This window comes from Silurus meridionalis, chromosome 11, assembly GCF_014805685.1.
Source record: "Silurus meridionalis isolate SWU-2019-XX chromosome 11, ASM1480568v1, whole genome shotgun sequence".
Lineage (NCBI taxonomy): Eukaryota > Metazoa > Chordata > Actinopteri > Siluriformes > Siluridae > Silurus > Silurus meridionalis.
The window spans coordinates 13,576,941-13,600,900 of record NC_060894.1 but is presented as its reverse complement, the minus strand read 5'-3'; the positions used below and the strand labels follow the sequence as shown (position 1 = coordinate 13,600,900).

The 23,960-nt window shown below is 37.7% G+C and overlaps 1 protein-coding gene across 21 annotated transcripts in view; it reads left to right on the top strand.

Moving 5' to 3' along the window:
- Positions 1-219: 219 nt before the first annotated feature.
- Positions 220-23,960, top strand: part of nbeaa (neurobeachin a) — a 157,116-nt gene continuing 133,375 nt past the window's right edge. For 9 of the 21 annotated variants that reach the window (XM_046860601.1, XM_046860607.1, XM_046860586.1 and 6 more), the window contains exon 1: positions 221-1,009. In XM_046860601.1, the coding sequence (XP_046716557.1) occupies positions 788-1,009 (222 nt within the window). In that variant the 5' untranslated portion in view covers positions 221-787. Of the gene's footprint in view, positions 1,010-23,960 lie in introns of all 21 variants that reach the window. The other 12 variants (XM_046860605.1, XM_046860606.1, XM_046860593.1 and 9 more) reach the window with 4 other exon arrangements.

Genomic DNA, 23,960 nt, shown 5'->3' with positions numbered 1-23,960 from the left:
CACTGAACATCTCAAACATCATGGTTATCTGAAATAAGCCACGTGATACGTGAGTTGCTGATGGACTTGATTGCTCTGAACGTCTTCCAGACATATTAGGATCAGTGTTAGAGAAGGAGATAATGGTACCTTAGCTTTTATGTAAGTATTTACATATTTCAGTTTAATTATAAAATATTTCATCACATCCGTCACAGGTAGACTGTTATTATTTGTCTATTCTTAGGCTACTATTAATATCAGATATCGCACGTGCTCCCTGAATGGTCCCCACCTTTATGGGCTTTATTTCAAATCGCTACTTCGTGTGTCACATAGCGTAGTGCGCAAAACCAATTATTCCGTGTCTTATATAGAGCGCTTCATGTAGGGAGTGATGTGTTTGGGATTGATCCACGGCCCGCTGAGCAGACCGCTACTGCGCAGGCGCAGTGCTCGCTACCGCAGCCAGGGGGCGTGAACATGGCGTCCTGAGCAGGACCACAGAGCCAGAGACTGCACCGTTTCACTGGGCTTTCACATCAACAAGGACGGAGAGAAGCGGCGTGAGAGAACCGGGTCAGCAAACAGAGCAGAGAAAGTAGGCTTTTTCGTGCATGTATGCGTACCAGTAAAGGATAGACGGGATTAAACAGCAAAGGTCCACATCGGTGTAATTTGCTCAGCGGTTTCTGTTCTTTCTTTCCTCTCGCTAATTCAATTTTCATGCGGCTGCAAAGACCGTCGGTGACGCGAAACAGGTGAGAGCCGAGGCGGCCGCTCCTTATTTTCGGGATTTGGGCTGGAAATGGCGAGCGAGAAGCCGCTCACGGCGCCGCTGGCGGAGAGAGAAGCCACGGGCGCCGCGGACGCGATGGTGTCCGGCTCGGGCTCCGTGGTTCTGCCGGCTGGCGTCATCAACCCCGCGGTACCGATCCGCAACATCCGCATGAAGTTCGCCGTGCTGATTGGCCTCATCCAGGTCGGCGAGGTCAGCAACCGGGACATCGTCGAGACCGTGCTGAATCTGGTGAGTGGAGGAGAACGCTTCATCATCTGGCCACAAAGGCTCGCTCGCAGCCTCCCATCCCCATCTGTGTTATTCCGTGCGCCCGCGCTGGCTTCGCAGAGATGATGTCATTTGGAGCATCGAAACCAGGTGTAGCGAAGATCTAAACCCAAACCCCTGCCTAGATCTTCAGGATTGTCAAAAATGTATTTCCTAGAGCAAGAGCCTTCAGGGCCTTGCTGCTTTATGTAGATGGTGCGATCGCATCTCGATTGCAGCCATCATCATCATCATCATTATTATTATTAGGAAAGGGAAGAGCAGACGAATTGTACTTGGATCATATAATTTCCAGATTGTGTGTGTGTGTGTGTGTGTGTGTGTGTCCGTGCGTGTGCGCGCTTAGACATTGTTATTCAGACACAGATCGGGTAGCGTGATGCTCTGGCTGGTAACAATGACTTGCCAAATATCTCCTGTCTGTGCGTGCTTTTGTTTCTCCTCTCAGTGCTGAAGCAGTAAAACAGTAAACAGGCCCACAGCACCCCCCTCTCCCGATGCTTCCGAGCTGTTTGGTGTGTATGGATGGAAGATGTACTTGATGGGCTGGTGTAATATTATTATTGCAGTAAGGGATGAATTCATTACTATTCACGAGGCCTGAAAGCAGCTGCTGTGGTGCAGCTTTATTTTTACACAGGGATATCCTCCAACCTGATCTTTAAAACTGCTGCTTCGAGAAAGCAATCGGCGCTGATCACACTGGATATCAGGACCTGGCCACACAGCAGGGATTAAAGCCGGGCTCGTATGAGCACTTGTTATGAAACAGGCCATAAGGCGCATTAACACCGGTTTGATGAATGTGTAATCATGTGAGCTCTGCTTAGCTGATCGGATCCTTCGTGTTGTTTCAGCTGCATCAGTTTAACTGCACAAAGAGGCCTGAAGCAAGCCTGCTATGTCAGAGGGAAGTGTTTTTAGGTAAAAATGTCTGTGAAGCAACACAGCCATGTGCAGAAATCAGAACAAGTCGGGCTTTAATTGATGATGGCCTTTAATGGAACTGTTCAGATTGGGCAGATCTCATAGATGTGGCCTGAGTAATTCTCTGTTGTAGATGCTGCAGCAGTCTCAGTGCGCATGAATCTGCCAGGGCAGCATGTGGAAGCAGGTGGAGGAGGAGGAGGAGAAGAAGGAGGAGGAGGAGGAGGAGGAAGAAGGAGGGGGCTGCTGCAGTGGCGTCGCGCTCGGAAACCTGGACTGAACGGATGGGGCTGTGGAGGACAGAGCAGGGGAGGAGGAAGAGAAGGATGAGGATGATTGGGAGTACCATTGCGTATCGCAGGGGTTTAAAAAAGAGGTGGAGAAACGTCAGGGAGGCAGGACTGAGTGCTTGAAGGTGGGCTAGACTGCATGCATTATGCAGCCTCGGCTGAAACCGCAGCTTGTAGTCCATCGATTGATCCTTACTGCCAGTTCGAGGAGCAGATGTGGCGATCGGCTAATTAATAGGCTTCTCCACAGAGGCTTAACTACAGAAGCTCGTACCATTCAGAGAAAATAATCAAACACAACAAATACCTGCAATGTACATTTGGTTCATTTAAGCTTTCATTTAAGTTTAAATTCACGCAGCCCCGTGGGTCAACATGCAGCAGCTTCAGCCAGTTTTAGACTTTTCTGAGAGTAAGGCCTACTTTGTGTGCCATTTATGTTTTTCAGGCCCATGAGAGGCTGAATGCTAAAAGTTTTAGGACACATGTCTTGCTGTGAACTCTGAACACACATCATGTCCTCAAGCATAGCATAGTGTTAATCCCTCCTTAGCTCATGGACAGCTGACTCACCTTGAGGTGACGGATGATCTTATTAAGTGGAAGGTATACCTTGTAAGTCAGTGTGAGCCAATTTACAATCCGGAACTTTTGAGTATTTTGAGAGATTTTGCTGGTTGTGTCAGGAACAATGTTTTCTATATAAGTTTGACTTAATTTTCTAATGCTTCACATTACTTTATCAAGATGTATTTTCCTGGAATCTGATTTTGGTCATATGTACTGCTTAGACAGGATTAATCTTCTGGATGTATGATGAATAAAGTAAATGTTGATAGAAGATGAGCAATCTCTGTATAAATCACCGATTTATTCACAATGTGTATAAATTCCATGCAGTTTTCATACAGCTTATTTGAATACAAATGATTGTTTTGACATGCATTATTCTTGTAGTGTGCAAGGCTGCACAAGTTGCTTCTGATCATTAGTAGGTCACATGAGTGTAGCATCCATAATCTTCCCTGACTTGTGAAAACGTATATATTTTATCCCTTCAAGGCAGTACCTCCAACAAGTAGTCAGTTCGCTCGATGTACAGTATCTCTATTACCTGGGTATAAAGCTTAGCAGGTAAAATAAGTCTTTCCCAAGACATATTTTGATATTAGAAATTTGACTGAGAGGACAGATTTGCACAGGACTCAAGTCCTATAGAGATGCTCTGGAAATAATTACCCCCAGTAAAACCAAACTAATCTGAATAGGACGATATTCTCATTTCTGGATTTCCGTGTAGTCGAGTAGGTCATGTGAGCTCTGGCCTGGTGCTGTTCGGGTAACCCCCAGTGGAGCTGACATAGTTGCTATTGTAGTCTTGGCAGCAGCAGCAGCCTCAACAGCATCCTGCTGTTCACACTCAGACGAACTCAGCCTGAAGCGCAAGACTCAAAACTTTCATTTTTATTCTCAAATGTGTTGCACATTGTGCCTCAAAACACTATTCACTAGGTGAAGATCAATTTAGTATTTGGACACACAAATGAATGTAGAAGTTAAAGGACATTTTGCATTTATGTCCGTTTGCTATATAAAAGATGACATATGTACTGGTGAGATTGTAAACATGCCTTCGAGTTATAAGATATTAGTTGCATGAGCATTTCAGTGCGCCGAGTAACAAGCGTCTTGCTGATGGACGGATTGATAGTGTGTATTTATGGTTGTACTAAATAGTAATTTTCCCAAAGGAGAGCGTATCGTCTGCATTTACACCGTAAGGAGTGTGTTAAAGATGTGTATTGTATATAGAAATTGACAAGTTGCTAAGTGGGCTCCGAATGAAGCATTGGCTGCAGCAGATGTTCAGTTCCACTGCAAGCAAAGCAGCTGGATAGCCGTGAATTGTATCAAACTCATCTTTTGCTCATCTTATCAAACCTGTATTTCTTGCTCCCTATGAATCGAATTTGCCTACATACGTCTCGTGGGCTACATGCATCCAAACATGGTTAAGAACCTTTTTTGTTGCACACTAAATGTGTTACTCACAGAAATCTATTTGTTTAGTCAAAAAAAGTATATATTTTTTTAATTTTAGCATTTGTTTTGCTTCCTCTCTAAATCTCCTATAAGTCATGTTCTCAAGATAAATTAAACCTGTCTAATAGTATAAAGAACTCTTAGCATATGTTTAAAAAGGGTTCAAAGATGGTAGTTTATTTTCAAGCCATTTATTTTCAAAAGGTAGTTTTTCTTACACACACACACACACACACACACACACACACACACACACACACACACATACACAGCTACTGGGCTTGATGTTTAGAACTCTCTTGCCATTACCAGCGCATCATTGTTGCTATGGAAATGGAGCTATGGGACCTCGGCACTCACTTCCCACCTTACCAACTGTTTTTTTGTTTTTTGTTTTTCCAGCTGCATCAGCACAGTCAACTGTAACTTAACCCTTAAAATTATTTTTTTCATTCCTTATCATAGTTTTAATAATGCATGAAACAAAGTATGAAACAAATGAAAGATACTTTTTTAGTTAAATGATGTGCTTAAATTGTGCTTTATAATCTACAGCTGAATGGTTCGCTAGTACTGCAGGGACACCTCATGTCCATCTTTGCTTACCCCCCACCCCCACCCGCTCTCTGGCTCTTAGCTGCTATGATGATCTCTCTACGACAACGCCTCATTAGTTCCATTCCTGCTTGCAGAATCACCAAGGTCAGGAGTTGAGGCTCGAGATCACACAGTCAGCACAATGCGGCCTGAGGCAGCATATAAGCACAGCACCAAGACAGTACTACACCATGTAGAACATCACAGAGCAATCCAACACGGCCTGGAACTGCTAATCTGGAGCATTTTTTTCTGCTAATGAACACGGTTTCACTCAGCCTTGATCTTTAAAAAATCAACAGCAAATCTTTACTATAAAATAGTGCTGTATACTAAAGCTAATGTGTGGAGCTCAAATAACATATATCTTGTTTATGGTAGTTTTACTAGTGTCAGACGATTCTTACTGGCCTATGGCTTTATTAAATTGGATTACTGCCAGGTGTCATACATAGTTATACCCTGTGCATGTGTTGTGTGACTTTGTGTTGAGTAATTACTTGATAGCTTAGATAACCATAACTAGGCTTTTTTCTCTCAATATTTATTTGGTTTGAAGATCAAACTTTTTTTTTTTATTTGTTTAACAGTATTTTAAGGGTCACACCAATCAATTAAAAACAGAAATAAATAAATTAAAAACACAAACAAGGTTTACTAAGCAGCAGCAGTCAATAGTGCATGTGACTGAGACTGTGTAATCTTTACTTATTTTCTGCATATTTATTTCTTCTGAGTTAAGAATGTACAAATTAGAATTTTTTTATTGATTGAAACAGCTTCTTAATTCGACCAGTGAAGAAAATTCTTTTTTTTTTTTTTTAAGGAATGTAAAACAAATATAATTGTCAGTCATTTAGTTAAAGAAATTAAATTAAACTGAGCAAATGTGAGCATATTAATAATATGCATTTAAAATTTCTGAGGAAGAAATGTTTATTTTTTGTGACTGTGCTGCTATAGGAAAAGACTGTGACGCAGTTCAACCTGATACAAACCTAACATGAACACTGCGCTTCTTATTGTCCTTTTACAGCACGCCTTGAAATGTTTTATGCTTTCTATACCACAACAATATGCCAATAGCTACACAGCATAAATTGGATCTGTTTGCAAAAGTCAGTTTCTGACATTTAGTCTCATTTACTTTGTCCTTTCTGAAGTTAATAGAATTTGCAAATGTACCTCTGCCTGTTACAAAGAGCTAATAATGAAGACCTCTTTTAAAAATGATGACAAACATTCTTTTATCTGTTTAGCCTTTTTAAAGAGTAGTTATATGTCCCAATTCATGAATTATCCATCCTATGTAGTATCCAAGATTAGATTTAGTGTGTCAAAAAAACAGTTGTGCAAGGGAGGAGAGATTTTCTGATGGGATGCATTTTAGACATGAAATATGGCAAAAGAAAAATCTAATAAATATTAAATGGATTATTATGTAAGGAACAATAAATGGAAAAAAAAAGCTTGTTGATGGTGACAGTGTCCGTAACTAGGCAACAACTTTCTCTACCGTTATATGGCGCGTTCATATGCTCCTGTACTTGTTTACTCTTTTTACAGACTAAAAAATTTGTGCTTTGTCTTCAAAAAAACATGTACATGCTTTAAGTACATTCTAAAAGTAGGCGAACACGGAACAGGTCAACAGTTTGTTGGGTTTAACATTTGAATGATTACAGCCCATATTCGTAAATATCTGCCTCTTGGATCTATAGTGACATACAATACATAGTGTACAGTGGCTATAAAAGCGCCATACAGAAAGAAGGTGCATCCAAACGCAAGCAAGCAAAAGGCATTAGAATGCAATAGAATGCTCGACTTAATACACATTTATTAAGACCATATTCACTGACACATAACATTAGGGCCACCAATCATACATAACATGACCGTCAAATATATTACTGCCAAACTGGTCCTGTCCCATAGAGCATTACCAGCTTCAACTTCTTACGCAATTTGAGCTACAGTACCTTATGTTGTATCGGACCACACGGGTCAGCCTTCTCTCTCTCCACATGCATCTGTGAGCCTTGGCTGCCCATGACCATGTCACCGGTTCACCACTGTTCCTTCCTTGGACCACTTTTGATAGATACTGACCACTGCAGACCGGGAACATCCCACAAGAGCTGCACTTTTGGGGATGCTCTGACCCAGTCCTCTAGACATCACAATTTAAGCCCTTTGTCAGACTAAAATCCTTACACTCTCCCATTTTTCCTGTTCCTAACACATTAACTTTAAGGACAAAATGTTCACTTTCTTCCCAATATGTTCCACACAATAACAGGTGCTTTTTAAAGTAATCAGTGTAATTCACTTAATGGTCATAATGTTCTGCCTAGTTGGTGTCTGATCTGTCTGATCTGTCTGATCTATCTATCTATCTATCTATCTATCTATCTATCTATCTATCTATCTATCTATCTATCTATCTATCTATCTATCTATCTATCTATCTATCCACAACTGCCTTGAATGAAACTGCTACTTGATAGATGTGTTATCATCACGTTAGATCATGTGTTTAATGGGTGTATTTTTCTTGTTTTTGCTTTCTTGTTATTCATTTATATGTGAAAAAAGTGTTGGCCCCCACTTCCTGATTTCTTATTTTTTTGCATGGTTGTCACACTTTAATGTTTCAGATCATCAAACTAATTTAAATATTAGTAAAAGATAACACAAGTGAAAACAACATGCAGTTTTTAAATGAAGAATTTGATTATTGAGGGAAAACAAAATCCAAAACTAAATGGCCCCGTGTGAAAGTGTTTGCCCCTCCTGTGAAAACTCTAATTAATCACACCTGAGTTAAATTTCTCTAGCCACACCCAGGCCTGATTACTGCCACACCTGTTCGCAATCAAGAATTCTCTTGAATAGGACCTGCCTGACAAAGTGAAGTAGACCAAAAGCAAAGTAAACCAAGAGCACAGTGAAGACTCATCCAAGAGGTCACAAATGACCGCACAACAACATTTAAAGAACTGCAGGCCTCACTTGCCTCAGTTAAGGTCAGTGTTCATGACTCCACCATAAGAAAGAGACTGGGCAAAAATCGTCCAAGACGAAAACCGCTGCTGAGCATTAAGAACATAAGGGATCGCCTCAGTTTTGCCAGAAAACATCTTGATGATCCCCAACATTCATGGGAAAATACTCTGTGGACTGACAAAACAAAAGTTGAACTTTTTGGAAGGTGTGTGTCCCATTATATCTGGCGTAAAAGTAACACCGCATTTCAGAAAAAGAACATCATACCAACAGTAAAATATGGTGGTGGTAGTGTGATGGTCTGGGGCTGTTTTGCTGCTTCAGGACCTGGAATACTTGCTGTGATAGTGCATGTATTCTTGCTGTGATTATTGCATGAAAAACCATGAATTCTGCAGTTTACCAAAAAAATCCTGAAGGAGAATGTCCGGCCATCTGTTCGTGACTTCAAGCTGAAGCGAACTCGGGTTCTGCAGCGGTACAATGATCCAAAACACACCAGCAAGTCCACCTCAAAAAAACAAAACAAAATGAACAATGAACAAATTGACTTTGGAGTAGCCTAGTCAAAGTCCTGACCTGAATCCTATTGAGATGCTGTGGCATGACCTTAGAAAGGCGGTTCATCCTCAAAAACCCTCCAATGTGACTAAATTACAACAATTCTGCATAGATGAGTGGACCAAAATTCCTCCACAGCGCTGTAACAGACTCATTGCAAGTAACTGCTTGATTGCAGTTGTTGCTGCTAAGGGTGGCCCAACCAGTTATTAGGTTTAGGGGCAAACACTTTTTCACACAGGGCCATGTAATTTTGGATTTTGTTTTAAAAACCTTCATTTAAAAACTGCATGTTGTGTTCACTTGTGTTATCTTTTACTAATATTTAAATTAGTTTGATGATTTGAAACATTAAAGTGTGACAAACATGCAAAATAAATGAGAAATCAGGAAGGGGCAAACACTTTTTCACACCACTGTGTATATATATACTACACTTCACATTGCTTTGTAATAAATACATTCTCTTTAGGTTTTCAATCTTGTCTAGCTGAGATAAACAATATAATCTATTCAGTTAAGCTTTAAACAAACAGATAAGATGACATATCAATTCATCACCATGTGAATGGCTAATGTAGCTGAGATAATAATTTTTCTTACAGGGAAAACTCTGTAATTTTTAAGACCACTTTATACCTGAAATAACTCCGCATTCCCCAACTACTTTGTGTGCTTTTCATGAGGTGCAATACAAACATGCAATAATCTGTATTGATTTCAAATTTTAGAAATATTCATTATCTGAGTATGTGATCACGATGTTTCTTTTTAAAGCAGCGGCTCAGATTGATTTTATTAAGCTGAGACATTTCATTAAAGATGAACCATCAAGACACTATTGTTGTGTCTTCCTTCATTATTGACCAGACACCTTCCTTCATTAGTTAGTGACAGGTGGATGATCAGGAGGAAATGCCTTGAGCAAATAAAATGTATTGTGCTGTAAATCATTTATAAGGCAGTGGCAACTGTAATTGTTTTGCCACATACAGTACATATCAATGTTGTTCAGCAGAGTTTTGAAAAATCAAAGTCTACCAGGCATCATAATTCTTGCAGTTTAAATGATTGATGATACAAATCAAATCAAATCAAAATCAAAATTTTATTTGTCATAAACACATACATACAGGGTACGACATGCAGTGAAATGCTTTTGACGACGGTCCGGCATGAGGGAATAAAATAGGGTAAAAAAGGAGAATAGAAAATATAAAAAATATAAATATAATAACAAAATTTAAAGAAAAATATAATAAGAAAGAAGGCAGATAAATAAGATGTAGAGATATATAAATATATATAAATATATATGTATATATACGTACAAATACATATACACATATATACACATACATATACATATATATACACATACACTGAAAATGTACACAGAAAATGTTTATGTTTATGGCAGTGTGCAGTTAGCCAGTAAACAACAGTAAACAAGTTATGATTGACCATGAGTGTCCGTGTGCAGTGAGGTGTGGTGTAAAGTGATACTACTGAGAAACTGTGCATCCTACTTACTTGCATACCTCTTATACATCCAGAGGTGGAAAAGTGAGAACTACTAGATGATGTCATACCAAAACATCTCTTATTGTCAAGTTTCCATGCCTAGCTCTAAATAGTTTAGAGATTATATTACAACTATTCTGGGACATGGAGTGTATATCTGCAGCATTGCGATGTTAGGAAACAGGCCTGAGCAGGTTGTCATTCTGTACACTTATTCTGTGGCATTATTCATGCACAAAACAGACTTTCTAATCATTTGATACATTGCATGAACATTTTTTTTTAAACACAGTATAAGACTCTATTCAGCATTGCATAGAAATGTGATTACAGACTGAACTATAGATTGTTCATTTGCCCATCATATTCCAGAGCTGTCGCATGGCTGTCATACTTCAACACTGTGTGAACCGTATCACTCATTGAATGTGAATAATTTACCTTTAGAGCTGGTGGTTGGAATTTATCAATGGAAGAGTTGTTTAAAAAAATAAAAATAAATAATAAATCTATTTTTTATTATGCAAAAATTAACCTTTAAAAAATAAATAGCCGATTAGATGAATACATTGCTATACATTGGGATTTTATCTAGTTGATGTATTGGGGGGAAAAAGCAGATGGTGAAGGTAAAAAAAAAACTATCTAGATATGTTTTTCAGCACACTAGATTAAAAAAGACAAATAGCTACAACTAATACTTTTCAAATTAGACCTGCTTTTTGATGAGGAAAAATACATAGTTGGCAACCCCTCATTTCAAGTGGACAATCGTTACTGTTTCTTTTGCTAACATATTTGTCTTTTTACAGGATGGTGCATTTTGTGATTTGGAGTTAATCACTGACTCTCATGACAGGCCAATGCCTGATGTGTCTCGGAACTGTTTTTAGCTGCTGGTCTGACTTGCGTCAAGCATCGGTGAGAAAGTTTTGGGAATTGTGAGAAATGAGCCCACATGCGCTGCATGCTCCTTTTATTATAAAACAAAAGTGGGCTGTTTCATTAATGACAGCAGAGTAACAGTAAGTGTGCTGGCCCTTCTGTACCACTACATAATTGTGTTCATACAGTTTCACATGTTTATGTTTAGCCACATATACTGAAACTTTTTAGATTTATTGTATTGCCACATTTCAACCCTTGAGAGTCATATCAGGCTGGAATTAAACCCTGCAGCTAACCTCGGTCTTGTGTATGAGAGTAAATATCTGTGCTGATCTAACATGTTGTGATGGGACTACAGATTCGATGTGAAAAAACAAGTGGGAAAACAGAATAGATTTAAAATTTCATTAAAAAAGTGCTATGATACATAGACTGCAAAATACAGTAGAATTTGAGAATATTGTCCTGTTATGCCTCATGCAACTAATGATCCAGTTGACCTTTATGCCAGCATATTTGCCGCATTTACGGCCTCAGCATCTTCTTCTTCCCCTGTGATCGTCACAGAGCCTCATTTTGATTTTCACTGTAAATCCACGATTGCCGCAGAACCAGAGCTTTTCACACATCGGCGATGCAGACCCACGCTCCACACATCCGTTATGTTAAACACCTCGGCTGTGTGTGTGTGGGCTGGAGCAGTACAGCTCACTGTTGATTTTATTGACAGATTTATTCAAGGACATGTTTGAACATAAGTAGTTGTGGCTGAATATATGGGCTTATTGCATCTCTGTCTTTTTGTTGGAATGACTTCATTTTTGTGCTAGATATAGACATCATGGCTGAGATGCCTGTGCATCCAAGGAGAATGTGCTTGTCCAGGCTCAGTCTGATGATTTACACATTAACCTTTCTTATTAGCACTTAATCCTGCACTATGTCTCGGTTTGAGTTGGTTCTTTTTAAGTAAGTGGTGTCAATATTAAGCACAGTACTTGCTTTATTTAGCACAGCCACATATTTTCCTTGATTAAGGAAGAGGAAACATGAATGCCAGCATGATCAATGGAGTAAGGTCAGCAGTTAAAACCTCTTCAGTGAAGATCGCTCTTGCAGCATTCATAGCATTTGCCTCAGGGCAGCTTAATACAAGTGTTGATCTCAGAGCGGTTTTGCCAGAAGTAAATATTAGTCTTTTTATTTAGTTTAGAAGGTAAATACAGCTTTGCATGGTCACTGCTCTTAAGCTGCATAAGTATGATCAGTTGAATGGCTAAGAATCTGTTTGAGGGATGTTGGTTTTCTATGTAAGGTGCTAACACTGGTTCTTAAGATTATGTAAACTGTGTACAAATAATTTAGATTCTGCTTATCTTCCAGGTGAAGGGGAAGAGGAGTGGTCATGTATAACATGAATAAAGAATAACCTGTTAAAAATACAGTTTACTTAAATAGCAAAGCATAAAGGACTGAACACAAGCATTCAATGTTCATTTTGCTTCACTCTTAATAGACAACTAGAGGTTAAATTGTGATGTCTTCATTGTGCTCACAAAAAGAGTAGTGTATAATTCACATATTTTAATTATTAATTGGATCATATTGAGAGGTTTTATCCATGACTCACAGATACTTGACAGTGGCTGGATAGACAGCTGATTAGCTAACTTCTACTGTTTCACACTTTTGTTAGTCATACCTTTTGTATTTTCCTTTCATTAGTTATTAAATGGCCTTATAAACACTCACATGTATGAGTCATGAGCAGAAAAGCTAGAAGAAAGAAAGCTGCTAGAAAGAAAGAACCATAGCATATTTGTCTTAGCAGTAAAAATTTTAATATAATGATGCATTCTGCTTTGAGATCCAGCTAAGCGTAACTTTTAGTTAAGCATTCATGCGCATAATCAGTAAGCCTAAGTATTTGTCATGTAATTAATAATTCAATTAAAATTAGGTCTCTCCAAAGCTTTTAACAATAAAGCAGATTTCCACATTTCAATAGATTTAAATAGATCTTCAGCTTATTGTAATTGTTTATACTGTTCGCTCTCACTGCTTATACCCAATTTAGATTGCACTTAGCTGTGTCTGTGTAGACCCAAATCCATAGCTCATTTGCAGTTTCAGGACACAGGACAATCCCCAAGAGACTCACTGAATATCAAAAGGAAGGATTTCTCTGAAACCTGTGATTTATGAGCAGAAGGTCGTGGGTCAGAGGTCTTTGCCCTTTGATTTATTTTTAAACATGGCTTTATCAGGACAGTCAATAGTATAACACAGTGATTCTTATTCTCTTAGACACAATTGGCCATAGTGCGGAGTTTTATAAGGGGCTCTTTATGTTTGTTATTAAGGACATCGCTGAGAGCAATCACACTGTGTCAAAGTAGACATGCTCCATTCCTGATAAGGTGTTAAATAGTAAGGCCAAGCATAAGGATTCTCTTCATGTTCTTCAGAGAATCTTCATCTAAAAAAACTTTCCTTTGTCACTAGATGAGAGCCCAGGGGCACTGAAGAAGCTTTTAGATTTTGCTTTCATTATTAGCAATCACCTGCATTTCATGACAGGATTTGGGTAATTAAAGCAACACTGTTATCTCTGAATCAGACAAAAACTCCATTTAGTTAAAAAAAAAAAAATCACAGACCCCTTATCATGGCAGCACAGATTTCTTTTATGGATATAGTCCATGGATTAAGATATTACGCATATTTGTCAAGTGTTTTTATTCTCAAACTTTCCTACTCACTGAACCAAAATGAGTTATATTTTATATCCCTAAAATGAGAGACTTACTAGCTTTTTCTAAAATTAGTTACTGAACTTTGGATAAATATTTAAAATCCTGAAATGTTCCTGTCATAATTTTAAACCAATATAGTTAAAAATTTAGAACAGTAAAGGTATTTGTGGTTTGTCTACTAAATCATTTTTATGGTTTTAATTGTGTGTGCACCCACTGTAGCCACGGATTCTGGTTTTTGGCTTATAGGAATGACACACGATGTGGTCTTGTGGTGTTCTAGCCAGTCTGGCTCAAGATTCCATGTATTGAGGTGTACTGAGATGCTCTTCTGCTCACTGTTTGTAAAGGGAGGATTTTTTGAGTCATCATAAATTTCCTGTATTTACCACAAAATGACAAACTGCTTCCACCTGCAGAACTACTATTCACTTTTCTTTGTGCCATTCTGTCTAAACTCTAGAGAATAGTTACCGGGAGATAAACAGTTTCAGCCAATTCAAACCAGACTGTTGGCACCAGCATCCATGCCATGGTAAAGATCACTGAGACCACTTTTATCTACACTCTCATATTTGTTGGGAATGTTTAATTCAATTCTTGACTTGTACAGTATCTGCATGATTTTATACATTCGGCTGCTGCCAAATGAATGGCTGACTGAATAAGTGCACAGATTATCGAGGGTAGCTATTTCTGTTAAAGTGGCATGTTAGTGTATTATAAAGGTTAAATCTAAAAATCTTTGGATTTTTGCTTTCTCCTAGCTGGGAAACTCTTAAGGTAGATTATTTATGCATGGTACAACAATGTGTTTAATGAGTGTCCTCATTAAATTGGAATCTAAGAACCTTTTTTTTCCCACTTACCTTCACTGTCTTCATTGTTTCAGTAAAAACATGTTTCCCAGAATTAACTGGAGTTATTTGTTTGAGGTTGATATTATTGGGTGGCTCGTGTGATTTCTTTTAGAAGATATCAATTTAGCTGCTGTATTTCTATTCTGTATGAACCAGTTAGGCTATAATCTATAATTCAGAACTATCTTCTCATGCTTTGCTGCTACTGATTGCTTCTCCTGTATAATCAGGGACAGATAAAAGCTCATTGCTTCAAGGTCAGACCTGAGGCAGTCATGCAGTCCGCAAGAGGGCCCGTGTGATGAGAACTGTTGAATGGTTGAGTCAGGAGGAAGTAAGCGAGTCAGAGAAAGAGGCATATAGTGATAGAAAAGAGATTGTTGTTGGGGGAGATAATCCTAAAATACATTTTGAAAGAGAGATCCCTAGAGAGGAGACGGGTATGGATAGGATAGAAACGGAAGATTGTTTGACAGAAAGGTCAGGAATATATGATAATGGTACAAAAGAAATTGAAGCGAGTTTACACACAGAAACACAATGCTGTTTTAAAGGACCCATAGTACTCTGTTGGAGATTAGCCTTACCTTGAGCACCTGCTTTTTGTCAATTATTTCTCATTCTTGCATTATTAGAATATTTCTTTGTGGCATATGAAGAGCAAATGTCTTCAGTAAGCAGGTGCTAAATGGAAACTTTTACAAGCAGAATGGGGAAGCATTGTTTTTAAAATCACACGAATTTGGTAATTGGATTTCTCAGTTGTTCTCACTTTTATACACAGTGAGAACAAAAGTTTAAAACAGTTGTGTTTTTTTTACCTTTTTCTGGAGTAAAAAAATCCCCTTAATCCTAGAATGCGATGAATCCTTTAGAATGCAATGAAGTTGCACTGAACTGATGCTTAATGCCTCTTTATTTTCAACTTTAAAACAATTCAGTTCAGTTTGTTCAGATTGTGCCAGATTGTGCCTGTTTGTTCAACTTTTATGTTGTCAAAACCTACAAAAATATGTTAGTGAAAGATTGAAGTACTGGACCCCAGTGGGATATTCTATATCATAAACTCTGAAAGGGATCCTGATGTGTTGTGAACTGTAATCGCTGTCCAGACACAGTCCTCTGTTGTACATCTGCTTTTACCGTTCACTAGAAATGAATCATGGCAGTTGTATAGGTTTTCCACAATGCACAAGCACATCTATAATGCTTTTTAGCACTTTTATACTTAATGGATAGATATAAAAATGTAGAGAACAGTGTCATTTTTAGGTGGCAGGTTAATATGTGAACACATTACTTTTATTCTATATTCATACCAGAATACGTGTTTTGGGGGTTTGGGGGCCTTACATTAGTGAAATAATTAGTAGATGCTTTTGTTTTGGCTTCGATGCTATCTCTTTTGGCAATAATGCACAACCACAAATCTGGCCACCAATTTGACCTCAAATATAACAATTCTAAATAAAGGTTTGCATTTTCTGATGTGTCTCTTTGACATCCTTTTTTTGTGATTGCTTTCATGTTTCACTAATGTAATTTTTCTGACAAAAAGTGTGTATTAGATTAAAAACATGAGAATAAGGTTTCTCATTTACATTATGAGAAATTAGATTTTAGATTTAAAAAGGAATATGGTCATTAATTTACCACTTTAACTTTCATTTCCTTTGGATCAGAATCTGTTGATCCTATTGATGTTATATTTAGAATTTCTAGGCTTTAATATCAACATTTCTTCTTTTTGACAACAGATCTGATTGCTTGCATGGAAATGTGTTTTCAGATGTATTGTTTTGTAAAATAAGCATGAACTTCATGTTGTAAATCAGGGAAAATTCCATAGCTGGGCTTTAAAAGATCAGATGTAGGAACACTGGTGGAAAGGCATAACAAAGAATCAATTTCTTTAGGACCCTCAAAGACTGATTGCAGCCATGCCTTTGGTAAGGGGCTGTGATTAGTCAGTGATTAAATTTCACTGTGATTGCACAGGTTCCTGATGGAAATGTGCTGTTATACCAGCACAGCCATATAACAAAATAAATGGCAATCTTGTGCAGCCATGTTGAAAGCATCACTTAGTTCCTCACTGTAATGCAACATAGGTTCTTTCCCTTGGTAGACTTATTTTATTTCTGACACAAATACCAATTATATTACAATATTTAATAGTGCACAGTTTCAAGCTAATTTGAATAGAATGACTATGTAATAAATTTGCTTTTCATTTTCAAGCCTTTAATTAAAAATTAAAGTCTGTATTGCATTTTAATGTTTTGGATTGTAATTGGCAGGGAATCTTCTTCACAGATGCTAGTTTAAATGTTGAGTTGAAATCCCATGCCTTGGGATAGCACACATGTTCCACATGACCATATGCTCATTGAGTGAGTTAGAAAATGCCAATTAAGTATTTTTGCTGATGTAACCATAAATGTACACACCAGAATTGTTCATATAGCTTTTTAATGGCAGATGTTGAAAGAGAATTGTAGACAAATGATGCAGTAATCTGTGGAAATGCAGCTTCTTGATTTTAAATGACAAAGTGGGTTCATTTCGAGTTCACCATATTGCTCCCTGCCCTGAATATTTATGACAGTTGATGTATAGTACTGCTTTGCATTTTACTGTAGTGATGTTGCCCCTGGATCTGTTTTTTTAAGTTTTTTCCCTTCTCTGTTTATTTAGCGTTGCACAGCCATATACACACAAAAAGGTTATTAATGTATACACAATTTTTTAGGCATTGTTGATAACTTGCATATATTGTGATTGTGTGTGTGAGTGAGAGAGAGAGAGAGAGAGAGAGAGAGAGAGAGAGACAGACATGTTCGGTTGTGCTCTGGAAGCCGTCTTTCTGTGCTGATGTTTTGGTTTTAACCACCGGCTGTCATTTGAGTTCTACGTCACTGTGTGCGACATGGTTAAAAAAAAAAAAAAAAAAAAAGAATAAAAATAACACAGTAGGAAAATTCATAACGGGACTAATAGAGGACAAGGCTGTGATAGTCAAGAAATGTAGGAATACCTACTAATTGTGGTGATTTCTATAATCATGCACATTATGTGATCAGTAACTATATACAGTGCCCTCCACAATTATTGGCACCCCTGTTTAAGATGTGGTCGTGGACTTCTAAAAATTCTCCTTTTTTTTAAAACAACATAGAACCCAAATGCAAAAAAAGAGAAAAATCCAACCTTTTATTTAAGTACATTACTTTGGTGGTAAAAAAATCACACATTTAGAAAGAAAAAAAACCTGAAATCATGTGTGCCACAATTATTGGCACCCCTAACAATTCCTCTGAAAAATGTAATTGTTTTTTTTTTTATATATTTTTCTGTAGTTGCTAAGGTTGGTCAGGGTATCTAGGGACTTTTAATTAGTAATTCATGATTTCCTGTTTCCCTGGGGTATAAATATGACGTGACACAGAGGCCTAATTCTCTTACCCATTTGTCAACATGGCAAAGACAAGAGAACACACCATTCAAGTAAGGCAGATGTGTGTCGACCTTCATAAGTCAGGCAATGGCTACAAGAAAATAGCCACTCGCCTTAACTTGCCGGTATCTACAGTCAGAGGAATCATTAAGAAGTTTAAAACAACTGGAACAGTGACAAACAAGGCTGGAAGAGGTCCCAAGTTTATCTTGCCACAACGCACAGTGAGGAGGATGGTAAGAGAAGTAAAAAAATTTCCCAAGCTCACCGTCACAGAATTGCATCAAAGAGTGGCATCTTGGGGTCACAGAGTCTCCAAAACAACCATCAGACGCTCTCTACATGCCAACAAGCTGTTTGGGAGGCATGCAAGGAAAAAGCCTTTTCTCACTAACACTCACAAACGTAAACGTCTGGAGTTTGCTAAGCGGTACTGGGACTTCAACTGGGATCGTGTGCTTTGGTCAGATGAGACTAAGATTGAGCTTTTTGGCAACAAACACTCTAAGTGGGTCTGGCGTAAAACAAAAGATGAGTATGCCGAAAAGCACCTCATGCCCACCGTGAAGTATGGTGGAGGATCTGTGATGCTGTGGGCCTGTTTCTCTTCCAAAGGCCCTGGGAACCTTGTTAGGGTGCATGGCATTATGAACGCTTTGAAGTACCAGGATATTTTAAATAAAAACCTGATGGCCTCTGCCAGAAAGCTGAAGATGGGTCGTCATTGGGTCTTTCAGCAGGATAATGATCCAAAACATGTGGCAAAATCTACACAAAAGTGGTTCAGCACAAACTCAAGGTCCTCCCATGGCCATCTCAGTCCCCAGACCTCAACCCAATCGAAAACCTGTGGGGCGAGCTAAAGAGAAGAGTGCATTAGAGAGGACCCAGGACACTGGATGATCTAGAAAGATTGTGCAAAGAAGAATGGTCAAAAATCCCTCTCTCTGTGTTCTCCAATCTTGTGAAATGTTATAGGAGGAGATTAAGTGCTGTCTTGTTGGCAAAAGGAGGTTGTACAAAGTATTAACATCAGGGGTGCCAATAATTGTGGCACACATGATTTCAAGGTTTTTTTTTTCTTTCTAAATGTGTGATTTTTTTACCACCAAAGTAATGTACTTAAATAAAAGGTTGGATTTTTCTCTTTTTTTGCATTTGGGTTCTATGTTGTTTTAAAAAAAAAAGGAGAATTTTTAGAAGTCCACGACCACATCTTAAACAGGGGTGCCAATAATTGTGGAGGGCACTGTATAAATGAATGCAAATGTGAAATGAAAAGTCAGTACTCTAACTGTGAATATTGAATAAATAAGTTAATTGCTGTAATTATTTACTTTTATTTCCCCTCAGATTTCTTTTGGGCTGTTTTTTTTTTTTTTTTTTGTTTGTTTGGTTTTTTCCTTTGCAGTAATGAGGTGGGAAAATGACCAAGAGAATTGTTTTACCTGATCATGAGCTTGAAGTCATGAGTTGTTCTGTTCACCTTATCTGTGCTCATTAAGGTGTTTAAATACATATTACTAGATAATGATGTCCAACATGATCTGGAATTATCTAAAGTTTATTTTCCACAAATAAAACGAATCAAAATCTTTGTTAATTATGTTCTAATCCTAATTTTTTTGTAAAGTAACACACACATGCTCTATGAAAGAACATCCATACACCCCTAGGACATTGACATAACCGGGTTTCACTGTATTTCAAATTTTAACTTAACAGAACAAATGACAATTTTCTGAACTAATCGCTGATCTTATGACACTGATTGAATGTCCATTCCTTGTGTTTCTTGGCCAAAGATTCTTGCCTTGTGTTTCTTGGCCTTTTGTTCTTCCGAGGTAATGTTTTTTTTGCCGCACGTCCATGACTGAATGCTTCAATCAGTCTTCTAAACAGTGGATGTTGAAATCTCCACTCAACCTCTGAGAAGCATTTATGTAAATTGACAGTTTCTGAGGCTGCTAATTACAAAAAAAAAACATTTTCCTCTGCAGCAGAGGTAGCCCTCAGTCTTCCTTTTCTTGGAACGGCTTTATGAAAGCCTGTTTCATCAAAGCGTTGGTTGGGTTTGGAGACTGCACTTACTGTGGGAATCTGTTTAAAGTTCTTGAGATGTTCTGGATTGACAGACCTTTTATTTATGTTAAGTCATTTATGAAGTAATGATGTATTTTCTCTTAACTGAAGGGTTTCTTGCCACAATGTAGATGTTAAGAGTAGTTGTAGTAAGTACTTCAATCTTGCTCATGCACAGTACAGTGGACTTAACATTTTCACACAGTTCAGTTTGGCCGAGGTTTTGATCTTTGGAGAAACAATTGAGAACAAAAGTATGGATGCGGAGCATTTTTTTCAGATAAAAACACTGTTTTCGAATTTATCCAGATTAGTGTAGATGTAGCCTAAAGTTATGATAAAATATATAAAATGTATAAAGTAAAGATATGTTACACATTAACATTTGACAAGCTGTGAAGTGAAAATATTCAAGGTGAAAACTTTGTGAATCTGATGAGAGAATGCCTTGTTACTAAGCTGTTATCACATGTCATGAGTTAACTGGTGATTAATCGCAACTTAATCACATTTTTATCTGTTATAAAATGTACCTTAAATAAATACTTTTCAAGTTTTTAATACTATTATCAACATGGGCATAGACAAATATGAATGCTTTTTGCAAATGTAAGTTGATTATCAGTGAAGCCAAACTCAACATAGAGCATGATGACAAAATATTCTTGTAAATGTTTTAAAGTAATTATGGTGTTTTGAATTACGTAAATTAAAACATTAAATTGCCTAACAGAACTTTTGCTGTTGCACACAATTTAAACCGTCTCTGTGGAATCACCTTGGATTTTGGTGGTTGATACGAGACTTGGCGCATCAGTAAACAAATGTGATTAAAAAAGAATTTTCTTTGGAGTTTATCATTTTTTATATCTGAGTAAAGAAAGGATGTCATGAATAAATATGTGTTGAGTTAAAGGTTTTAATTTCACCTATTTTTATATTTATTTATATATTTAATAAAAACGGTAAAACAGAAATGCACGCTGCATTAATCACGCATTCATGAAATTAGGGCCGTTAAAAGGAATTTGCAATAACGTGTTGGGTGCCGTTATTTGCTATGGTCATGCCAGTAAAGCTGCTTTGCATTTAAAGGAATGAAAATCGAAGTTAACAAGATGGTCAGAAGGGGAGAAAGTTTATTTTTGTGCCACGTGGGGAACAAACTGCTCAATAGGCTTAATCAGCTCAGACATTCCAATCAGACCAGGAGGAGAACAATAAGCTGCAGGAAAACAAGCGGATTTGTGGGAGCTGGAATGTTGATCTTTGACACATTGTTCCTGTGAAACTGGCCTCCTAGAAGCTGTGATTTCACATCTTATCCCTGAGCTGATCCTGTCTCGAGCAATAGGAAGGAAATGGAAATTTGGAGCGTGTACATGTTTAGCTTTGGTAATAGATAATACGGGTTGCACAGACTCCGGCCAGTGTAATGTTGAGGCAGATTGAAGAGAAAGCAGACTAAAAGTTTCTTTCGGCTTCTCCCATTAGGGGTACCCACAGCGGATCATCCGTATTAATGATCCGCATGTTTGATTTGGCACATGTTTTTACACTGGATGCCCTTCCTAACGCAACCCTCCCCATTTATCTGGACTTGGGACCGGCACTAAGAGTGCACTGGCTTGTGCAACCCTAATGGCTGGGGTTGGTTCCCTGACCGGGGATTGAAGAGAAAGCAGACTAAATTGTGAAAATATTTTACGCTAAATGAAAGATCTACCTGGGCAAAGCTTTGAATTTAAAATATTATTATTATTTTTTTTTTTTAGTTTACATTGTTGCTCAAGTCACTTTGTGGATGGTAGTTATGTGGACAGGGTAATTATTATTATTATTATATATATTTTTTTAAATCCTGCTTCTGCTCTCTCCTAAAGGAGTTCCAATCAATCTCACCTGCTTTGACAGTAATGTATTCTATACTTTAAACCCAGATAGTTTTATAGATAGATAGAAGTTTTTTGTGCAAAACTGTACCACAAGTTGCATTTGACTATTCCACACCATAATAAAACAGTTTAAACCCACATCCAATGTTCCTGGCCTTACTCCCTTTCCACTTGGCCTCCTGAACACACAACATATCTACCTTTCTCCTCTCCATCATATCAGCTATCTCTCTCCCTTTACCCGTCATAGTACCAACATTTAAAGTACCAACCCGAACCTCCACTCTCCTATACTGCTCCTTTCCCTGCCGTCTCTGTAGACATCTTCCTCCTCTCCTTCTCCTTCTTCAGCCAACAGTAGCCCAATTTCCACCGGTACCCTGTCGGCTAACGATACCTGTGGCGGTCGTTGTTAACCCGGGCCTCGACCGATCCGGTATGAAATTCTCATTTGTGATCCGCATATTTGATTTGGCACATGTTTTACGCTGGATGCCCTTCCTAACGCAACCCTCCCCATTTACTCGGGCTTGGGACCGGCACTACGAGTGCACTGGCTTGTGCATCCATAATGGCTGGGTTAAAAGAGTGACCTGGAGGCTAAGGAGCTGAATAGGGTTTTATCAGAGATAAATGGAAGAATTATGTAACTCTTTAAAATGATGGTACAATAAAAAAATAAAAAATTATTGAAAAATTGAAAAAAACATTTATGTAGCATGGTCAGGTGCTAATGGCACTTTTTGCTAAACATAAAATGCCAGTTTGTTTTTCCAGCCAGCATTTCTGCAGAGAACTCTCATCTGTTCACATTTCTCCCCAAAAGGGGAGATTAGGCGAGCCTCTTTTTGCCGGAATGTCACTGACTGCACAAAATTTTGAATGCAAATGTCAGCGCTACTGAATGAGATTGAAAGTGAAAATGGCAAAAATGTCTGGATATAATTAGACTGAGACAGAAAAAGCGGATGTGTCGCATTGCAAATAGCTTTGGAACCTAAAACCAGCACTGTTCTATGGAAATGCGAATCAAAATGTTGAATATATTACTATCCCGTATCTGACATTTGTATATCTCTCTGATCATGACTAGAAGATAGCAAATGTTTGTGCATTGGCAATATATTGTTGCATTGATCGTTCCAGTCCTATTAATAACTACAAAGTTCTTTTTGTTTATAAATATGGATTCAGAATTATTATTCAGAATAAAATAGTACTTGATCCAACACATTCAATCATTTTGCATGGTTATTTGGCGTATGGAGTATGTTCTTTAAACAAGAAAGGAACTTTTTACAAATATGCCCCAGGTTCACTTCTGAGTCACTGTGAGTTTTCATGCTATGAAAGACATGACAAGAAAGAAAGAATTCATTAAGTTGTGCATTATATAACCCAAAAATAATTATAGTTTTTGTGTAAATAATGCAATGTTCAATATTCCATGTTTTGTATTATTTTATTAATTAGTATTATTGCCAAAAAATAATTGTTGCACTATTTGCTTTTAATATGACAATTTTTGTCATCTATATTTTGCCTAATTTATTTTAGTAAATGGAAAGTATTCAGTTTATTTATATTTGCATTATTTCTAATTAATGCATTACTGTAATTTAACATTTTTGTTTAGAGCAATGTTGTTGATCTTTCTTCTGTGATCAGCAAAACCTTTTTATGGGTTTGTAAAAAGTTTTGTATTGAATATTGGCCTTGAATGGCATTGCATGGTTATGTGAGTGTATTCACAGCCCAAAACACCAATCTCAATATGATATGTTGCGGTTAGATGAAACAATCAGACAGTGGCGTTGGATATTACTTATCACTCACGCTGAGATCACATAAAAACTGCAGCTCCATGTCTTGGCTCTCCTTCCAGCTAATAAACCTTCATAATAAATAATATACAAAAACTAAGTGACATGAAGTGATGTGACCTTGTGTTACAGCAAGGTCAAATGTCTGATAATTATAAGTAATATATATATATATATATATATATATATATATATATATA